The sequence below is a fragment of the Humulus lupulus genome, chromosome 8 (genome assembly GCF_963169125.1).
Source record: "Humulus lupulus chromosome 8, drHumLupu1.1, whole genome shotgun sequence".
Taxonomy (NCBI): Eukaryota; Viridiplantae; Streptophyta; class Magnoliopsida; order Rosales; family Cannabaceae; genus Humulus; species Humulus lupulus.
Genome location: NC_084800.1, coordinates 12466891 through 12475611, shown reverse-complemented (window position 1 = coordinate 12475611; position 8721 = coordinate 12466891). Strand labels below are relative to the sequence as shown.

Genomic DNA, 8721 nt, shown 5'->3' with positions numbered 1-8721 from the left:
GTTGTTGCCCGTTCGAGTACGGAGTCCGAGTACCGAGCTTTAGCCTTAGTTACTTCCGAACTCATCTGGATTGAGTCACTTTTAACTGAGCTTTAGCTTCGATCTCCAACTTGTCCTATCATTTGGTGTGATAACTTGAGTGCAAGTTCGTTGGCTTCCAACCCAGTCTTTCACGCGCGTACAAAACATATCGAAATCGACATTCATTTTGTCCGAGACTGAGTTCTGTCTAAGCATCTCGAAGTTCGCTATGTGGAATCACCTCATCAAGTAGCTGATGTTCTAACGAAGCCCCTCTCAATTCCTCACTTCACTGGTTTTGTTTCCAAGTTGTTACTTCGTGATCCTCCGTACCACTTGAGGGGGGTATTGGAGCTTCTAGTTCAGCCTCTACTTAACAGCTTCTGTTATAGATGTTAGTTAGTTAAGCTCAAGATTAGTTACTTTAACTAATCCTCTTCTTGTAATCATTTCAGTTTTCTATTATGTAACTTCTCATGTAATCTCACCTGAGCTTAATATAAATATCACTCTAACCTCTTCATTAAGAGGTTGAGACTTCATTTCATCAATTCCATATAATCACAAACTCTTACAATTATTATTATTAATGACGTACGTAGTAAGTAGAGAAGAGTGTGATCATGCTAATATGATAATATTAATTTATGCGCTGTCGGTGAGCTAATTAAATTGTTAGGGACTCGGTCTAGTACCTGCTTTTATTTATTATATTAAAATTTTCATTCAACCTTCAAGGTTGGAAGTTCAAATTTAGATTACAAGTTTTATAAAACATTTTAATTGTTTCGTATCCCGATTATCGTCTTTTATTACTTTATATATATATTATTATTTATAAAATAATGTTCTTTAATTTAATATCTTTTGAGCATCGAGTATTAACTCTATATAAATGCTCACAAAACCGTAGCTAAAATCTAAATTAGTTGAAGAGGTCTCATGGCGAAATCAAGCTTTGTTATCACTTTTCTCTTCATATTTTCTTTTACAAGCAGCCTTGTAATTCAAACTAAATCCTACCGTCACTATCCTCAGCTTAATGTAACAGCCAGTTTATTTATTTTTGGTGATTCCCTATTTGATCCTGGAAATAATAACTACATCAAAACTTTAGGTCAGGCCAATTTTTATCCATATGGAGAAACCTTCTTTAAGTATCCAAGTGGTAGATTTTGTGATGGTCGACTCATCTCAGATTTTATTGGTAAGATAAAGTCAATTCTTGCATATATTAAGTTTATTTTAGTGTATTATGTTGTAAATCTCCACATAGAATTAACTAGTAAATATTAAATTGTTTGCAGCTGAGTATGCTAAGTTACCTTTCATTCCACCGTATTTGTTCCCTGGAAATCATGACTTCAAATATGGGGTGAACTTTGCGTCCGCAGGATCTGGTGCTTTGTCTGAGACTGCAAGAGGATTTGTATATAACATATAACCATTTTTGTAATCTATATTTATATTTACTTTCTCTCTTTCGACAATATAGCATATGAAATTAAAGAGCATCTCTCTTTCGACAATATAGTCTTAATTAAGAGAGCATTGCCGGTGCTTATATTAGCTTATTAGCACTTGGTATTGATTAGGAGGTGAAATCTACTTGTAATGTTAAAGATGGCTAGATAATTAGATATACGACTCTCTCTTACATTCTTTATTCCCATGTTCAGTTCACCTTATTAACATGTAAAATAATTCATGTAAACCTTGATAAAAAAATCTAATCACAAAGGTAATTATCAACAACAGTATGATGGTGGCATTTTCAGGTGATAGATCTTCATACTCAACTTGGATATTTCAAGAATGTTAGCAACCAGCTGAGGCAGCAAATAGGGGATGCAGATGCAAAAGCTTTGCTTTCAAGAGCTGTTTATATCATTAGTGTTGGGAGCAACGATTACTCATTCCCATTCGTCAGAAACATCACCATCCCTAACACCCAACAGTTTGTGGGGATGGTCATAGGCAACTTAACTGAAGTGATTAAGGTACTACACACACACACACACACACATATATAATCATCCTTGTAACCATATTGTTCTCTGTTTTTCAAAGTTTGTTTCTTCATTAGGTACTGGACAAATGAATATAATAGATATATTTTCTTTCATTATATTCTAAATTGTTATGTGTGTGAGTCAGGAAATCTACAATATTGGAGGAAGGAAAATGGGGTTTTTGAGCTTGGATCATTTTGGGTGCTATCCATACGGTAGAGTGCTTGAAGGGGGAAACAATGGCGCCTGCTTCGATAAATTCATACCCTTCATAAACTTACACAACACACAACTCTCCATACTGCTAAAAGAGTTGCAGTCAGAGCTCAAAGGATTCAAATACTCACTTGCTGACCAGTACACATTCACGGAAGAAAGATTAAATCACCCTTCAAAATATGGCTTTGAAGAAGAGAAGGTGGCATGTTGTGGAAGTGGTCCATACAGAGGACATCCTAGCTGTGGAGGTAGGAGAGGAGAGAAAGAGTATGAACTGTGTGAGAATGTCAAAGACCATGTCTTCTTTGACTTTGCTCATTCAACAGAGAAGTTCAACGAGCAATTTGCCTTAGAAGCATGGAATGGAAAGCCTAATGGCTTAGGGTCTTATAATCTCAAAGGACTATTTGAGTCCGAGTAATCGTGGAGTGTAGACCCTTCAATTCATCACTGGTTGTCATTTTGTTCCCATCTTATTTACCAATAAGTTGTTTGTTTTAACGTATCAACTATATCAAAAGTATTGAAATTATGTATCCCATTTTTCATGTTACTAGATCTTCCACCTCTTGGAAAAGAATCGCCCCCTCAATCAAAATTATCATAATTATTTTAAATAACATAGTTATATAATTTTTTTTTTGAATAAAATAGCTATTTTTAGAAGTAGTCATTAAGGCCGGAAACGTAGTTGACTTTTTTGAGGTCAGGTTCCAGTATTGTCCTAGAACTGTAAATGAGGTTACCCATACTTTAGCTGGTTATGCTTTATCTCATGCTGGTTATGCCTTGTTATCGTGATTGTATTTGACTCTCAAGACTGATGCCTAGTTTTGATTGAATTCATAGCACTTTTTTTCCTCATGGCTTTTATTTCATTAGAGCATCTACAATGTTGGCAACACTGTTAATATTAGGAGAAATGTCAAAGATTATATTTTATTTAATTAATACAAACTTAACTAAAAAAAAAAAAGCAACATTGCCAATAGCGTGCAATGTTGTCAAAAAATAGAATTGAATATTTGGTATTATGTTGACTTTGGGACCCACATAAATATAAAGCAACGCAACATTAATGGTGCTCTTAGGTTTTGCTTTTGGAGGTTTGAACATACCATTGACAAGAAATGATAGAACACTTGCAAGAAATTAGAGTCACTATGAGTAAAAGTGATAGAATATTTCAAATGAAAATGTGTGGTGACATTCAACGATACATAAAAATAAAAATATGAAGTTTCATCAAAAAATTAATTGATCATAAATAGAGTAATGCATGCTCTTATATTGAAATAATTGAATCGTTCTAACTTATTCCCAATATAATATTTGAGCAAAAACCAAAAATTTACATCTCAATTGGAATAATTTAATTTAAATGTGTTTGTCAAACTTAATTATATTTGGGTTGTTTTGTGATTTTTTTCTTGAAAAATATAAAATTTATGCTTAAAATTTCTTATTAATTATAAGGTAAATAAGCATAAAATTTAAATCAAAGTTGTATAAATATATTTTAAAAAGAGAAAAGTCTAATTGAAAGGGAATTATTTTTATTACACACAAGAAAAAGGAATTTTGGGCAACATTTTCTTGCATGTGTCAAGGTAACAATTATTCTTAATCCTAATTATTAAAGAATTAAGCATGTTTGGCATTGTTTTCAAAATTGTGTTTTCAGAAATGAAAACAGAAAACAGTTTTTGTAGTTTTTAAAAAAACAACAAGTGTTTGGTTAATGTTTTCTAAAAATAATTTTTTAGTTTTTTTTTTTTAAAATCTTAAATAAAAATTAATAAGTACATTTACAAAGACAAAAATCATTTAAAAGTTTCTAATAAATAATGAGATAAATTAATGTGAAAGAACAAATAGTTTATATATTTTTGGACCCTGTATTTTTTCTAATTACCTCTTTGGACCCTATATTTTAAAAAATTCATTTTTGGACCCTATATTTTGTAAAATTGTTCAAATAGACCCCTAAACTAAATTTTGATGCAGAAAAAATTGAATATAACAACACTGCTTTTAAGCAGAATGATTTTATTTTTGTTATGAATTGTTAGTTTGGTAAATTATTTGTGATTTCAGTTGAGAAAACTTTGACCAAAATTGGGTTTAGGGTTCTATTTGAACCATTTTACAAAACATATGGTCCAAAAAGTAATTTGTCAAAAACACAAGGTCTAAACAGGTAATGGGACAAAACACATGGTCCAAAAATGTATAAACCTAAGAAAAAATGATGAAAAATAAGGAGAGAGAGAAAGTAAGAAGAAAAATTTTGAGGAAGAAAAATTGAGAAGAGAGAAATTGATGCAAGAAAAAAAACGAGAGAGAAAATTGGGAGATATAAAAAATGATAAGAGAGAAAATGATGATATAGGAAGTGATGAGAGAGAAAATAATGAGATAATAAGTGATGAGAGAGAGAATAAGGAGATCAAAAGTGATAAGAGAGAAAGTGATGTTAGACAAAGTGAGATAAATTAATGGGAGTGAAAGTGGGATAATAATAATTAAAAATATTATATGAAAAGAAAAAAAAAATTGACAAAAAAAAAGTTGAGAATAACTGAAAACAACTTTTTGTTGTTTTCAAAATTTGATGAAGGTGTTTGGCACCTTAACTAAAAAACTGTTTTTTTAAAACAATTTGAAGTGTTTGGCGTTGTTTTCAAAAAACAGTTTTTAAAAACAAAGTTATAAAAAACAGAAAATTTTGAGAACATCAAAAAGTTGTTTTTCGGATGTTTTTTTTGTCTAACTTTTTTTTTATCACATCATTTTTTTAATTATTATTATCTAACATTATTTATTATCACATCATTTTCTCTCTTATTAGTTTCTCTCTCTTCACTTTCTCTCACATCACATTCTCTCTCATCATTTTTTCTCTCTCCCCATTTCCTCTCTCATCACTTTCTCTCTACTTACTTATCTTTCTCCACTTTCTTTCTCATCACATTCTCTCTTATTTTTTCTTGGATCAATTTCTCTCTTCTCATTTTCTATTTCTTCAAATTTTCTCTCCTTACTTTCTCACTTCTTATTTTTCATCATTTTTTTTCAAATTATTTTCTCTCATTATTTATTACAAACTTTTAAAATGTTTTTCTCTTTATAAATATATTTGTTAATTTTTTATTTAAAATTTAAAAAAAAAATAAAACTAAAAAATTATTTTTAGAAAACATTAACCAAATACCACTTGTTTTATAAAAACTACAAAAATAATTTTTTATTTTCAATTCTCAGAACACAATTTTAAAATAAAAAAAAATGAAAACAATATCATACAGGCCATTTCTTTTGTAATTTTGTTTTTAAAAATTGTTCTATGAAAACAAACATCTTTCTCCGAAAACAACTTTTAGATTTTAAAAAAAAAAAAAAATTAGTAAAGGAGAACCACCGCTAAATTTTATGTTTTCCTTAATTCTTTCAAATGATATACTGTTGACTTTTCAAAATTTTAACAAACCGACCCTTTACAAAATGAAAATAAACAAAATAAAACCAAACAAAAAATATATAAAAAAAAAAGTATTAGATCGAAGCTTAATTACGAAGTTACAATATTTTGTCAAAATAAATAAATATATAAAATCCATACACACTGTTCTCCAGAGCATCATTACGCTACTGAGGTTCGATTGTTATTTATTTAAGACTCAGTCTTGATTTTTAACAATTGTTTATTCAATCTTCAAAGTGAATGGCATTGTTTCCACTATTTACATATAAATAATAACCAGTGAACCAAATTAAACATGGCAGAAGATAGAAGATAATAATAAGTTCTCTCATGGCACAGTCGAACATTCCCAGTACCTGTTTCTTTATGATCCTATGTTTAAGCCTTGTAATTCACACTCAATCCTGTGATAAAAGTCAAAGTCGATCAGAGAAGGCAGCCTTGTTTGTCTTCGGAGATTCATCTTTTGATGTTGGAAATAACAACTACTTCAACACTTCTTCTCGGGCCAATTACCATCCATATGGCGAAACCTTCTTTAAGTACCCAACTGGAAGATTTTCCAATGGCCGTTTAATACCCGATTTCATCAGTACGTTATAAATGATTTCGTTTAATAATTTTCTTTTCAAACATATATTAGTGATTACAAACTGTTTGTCAAAATTCTTAATGCAGCTGAGTATGCCGAGTTGCCCCTGCTTCCACCATATTTACAACCTGGTTATATTGACTACAGGAAAGGAGTCAACTTTGCTTCTGCTGGAGCTGGTGCTCTACTTGAAACTCGCCAAGGATTTGTATGACATATTGTTGTGACATCTTTAATATTTGTGCTTTATTTCAACCAAAAATAAAAGGACAAAGGATTACTATATTTGAACCTATTTTTCAGGTCATAAGTCTTAAAACTCAGATTGGTTACTTCAAAAATGTTAGCCGGCTATTGAGGGAGAAACTTGGGGAAGCAGAGGCCATAACTTTGCTGTCAAAAGCTGTTTTCTTGTTCAGTGTTGGAGCCAACGATTACTCGTTCCTTTTCGACACAAATTCTAGTGCCCTTGATTCCTTTTCAAGGGAAGAATTTGTGGGGCTGGTGATAGGGAACATAAGTTCAGCGATTGAGGTATTGTCATACTTGGTATCCGACTTCATATCTTATACATATATACTTTTGCTATCATTATATATCATGGGATGTATTGTGTTATTAGGAAATATATAAGACTGGAGGAAGGAAATTTGGGTTACAAAATGTAAGACCTATGGCTTGTGTACCATATGCAAGAGTTGTTGCAGCAGCAAAATATAACATGTCCTGCTTGGATCAGACTACACCATTTGTACAGTCACATAACAAAGAACTGTCCAAGCTCTTACTAAAGCTAAACAATCAGCTCAGAGGATTCAGATTTTCATTTTCTGATTATTTCACTTTTGTAAAAGAAAGAATGGATCACCCTCTTAAATATGGTAGTAGATTACATCTTCTTCTTCTTTCCTTCCTAATTGATTTTTATTTTTAGGCTATGTATATGTTTCTCAAAAATAACTTTAATATTTCTTGAAGGTTTCAAAGAAGGGATGGTTGCTTGTTGTGGTAGTGGACCGTACAGGGGGATTTTCAGCTGTGGAGGGAAAATAGTGAAAGAGTATTATTTATGTGGTAATGTAAGTGAGTATGTGTTCTTTGACTCAGCTCATCCCACTGAAAGGGCGTACCAGCAATTTGCCGAGCAAGCTTGGAATGGAAAGGCCAGCCTTAAAGGGTCTTACAATCTGAAACAACTTTTTAAATCTTAGTACAACTATATCAATTCGACAGGGCATCTTTTGGTATTTGTTTCATTAATTCCTCTGTCTCCTCATGTTTGTAATGTCTTTATTATTTGTCATGGTTTTCTTCTAATAAAGTTCTTCTGTAGTGAATGTTTTGTTGAGTATAAACCGATCTAAGTGATAGAAGATGGCAAAAAGGGAACCTAATATAAGTGATAAGTCATGTAGAATTACTATTTAAGCTAGATCAAAGTTACAAAATATGTTAATGAGTTTGGCTAGGGGTTGTAGTAAAATTTTGGTATGAATTTAATCACTTGCTGTGTTAAGAGAGGATCATGCATTCATGCTTATGAAGAACTACTGTGGTTTAAAATCAGATCGCGTTTCCTGTTACATCGATTGATAAAAAAAATGGTACAAATATAATTAGCCTCGTTTTACCTTAGTATGAAATTGTGGACAGTGAAAAAAAACCATCGCTTGCAAAATACAATAACCTCACTAATAGTAAGGTTCTCAATTTTTTTTAACAAAATGGAGTAAATCACTTCCAACTTACTATTAAAATACAATAACCTCATTAATAGTGTGATCATGACATACGGCTATCAAAATAAAGTGAGAATTATTTTTTCTAATATAAAAATTTTGTTGTCTCTTACGGTCGTAAGTTTTATACCGCAACTCACAAATTGGTTGAGCATTCTCTTTGGCTAAACAATAAATTTTGTTGGTTGAAAAAAAAAAGTTCTTCTAATTTATATTTTTTTTCCAATGCAATCTAAATAATAATAAAATCTATTTCCGACAAAAAAAATAATGATAATAGACTATTATATGCTTTTATTGCATCATCAATAGCCTAGTATTTTTAATTTTTTGCATACTTTGGTGCCTTGTAATTTGGGCAAGTTCATCACGAATGCCAATAATACATAAGAAGGTTAGTGTTGCTATTAAGCATTTTAAAGTGTCTAACACCACACGAGGTAGCTCTCCACAATTGGTTAGCAATACTTCATATTAATTATAATTTCAATTGGGTGAGCCTCAATATTGAATTACACTAATAGCAGCATTCCACTTTAATATAGTGTTGGGCACCAGTTGTGTCCTTAGCATTTCTCTAAGAATAACATAACCTACCATATAAATAGTTTTATCTTGGAGTAGGCAGGATATTGATTGCATCTATTCCATTGT

At 31.2% G+C, this 8721-nt stretch overlaps 2 protein-coding genes across 2 annotated transcripts; both read left to right on the top strand.

Moving 5' to 3' along the window:
- The first annotated feature begins 963 nt into the window (after positions 1–963).
- On the top strand, positions 964–2683 carry LOC133795021 (GDSL esterase/lipase 1-like). Its single transcript, XM_062232476.1, has 4 exons — positions 964–1228; positions 1329–1450; positions 1800–2021; positions 2179–2683. Exons 1-4 carry the CDS (start codon positions 964–966, stop codon positions 2671–2673), a joined length of 1104 nt encoding a protein of 367 aa, XP_062088460.1. The 3' UTR covers positions 2674–2683.
- A 3111-nt stretch (positions 2684–5794) lies between these two features.
- LOC133794604 (GDSL esterase/lipase 1-like) lies at positions 5795–7670 on the top strand. Its single transcript, XM_062231934.1, has 5 exons — positions 5795–6328; positions 6415–6536; positions 6632–6862; positions 6951–7209; positions 7307–7670. The coding sequence occupies exons 1-5, from the start codon at positions 6067–6069 to the stop codon at positions 7537–7539; spliced, it is 1107 nt and encodes a 368-aa protein (XP_062087918.1). The 5' UTR covers positions 5795–6066; the 3' UTR covers positions 7540–7670.
- The last annotated feature ends 1051 nt before the right edge of the window (positions 7671–8721 follow it).

What these genes read in the sequence shown, in the direction of transcription:
- LOC133795021 (XM_062232476.1), top strand. Translation starts at nt 964, where the DNA reads ATGGCGAAATCAAGCTTTGTTATCACTTTTCTCTTCATATTTTCTTTT. An exon ending in ACTCATCTCAGATTTTATTG is followed by an intron (nt 1,229 to 1,328) that starts GTAAGATAAAGT and finishes AATTGTTTGCAG; the next exon opens with CTGAGTATGCTAAGTTACCT. An exon ending in ACTTAACTGAAGTGATTAAG is followed by an intron (nt 2,022 to 2,178) that starts GTACTACACACA and finishes TGTGTGAGTCAG; the next exon opens with GAAATCTACAATATTGGAGG.
- LOC133794604 (XM_062231934.1), top strand. Translation starts at nt 6,067, where the DNA reads ATGGCACAGTCGAACATTCCCAGTACCTGTTTCTTTATGATCCTATGT. An exon ending in ACATAAGTTCAGCGATTGAG is followed by an intron (nt 6,863 to 6,950) that starts GTATTGTCATAC and finishes TTGTGTTATTAG; the next exon opens with GAAATATATAAGACTGGAGG. An exon ending in GGATCACCCTCTTAAATATG is followed by an intron (nt 7,210 to 7,306) that starts GTAGTAGATTAC and finishes TATTTCTTGAAG; the next exon opens with GTTTCAAAGAAGGGATGGTT.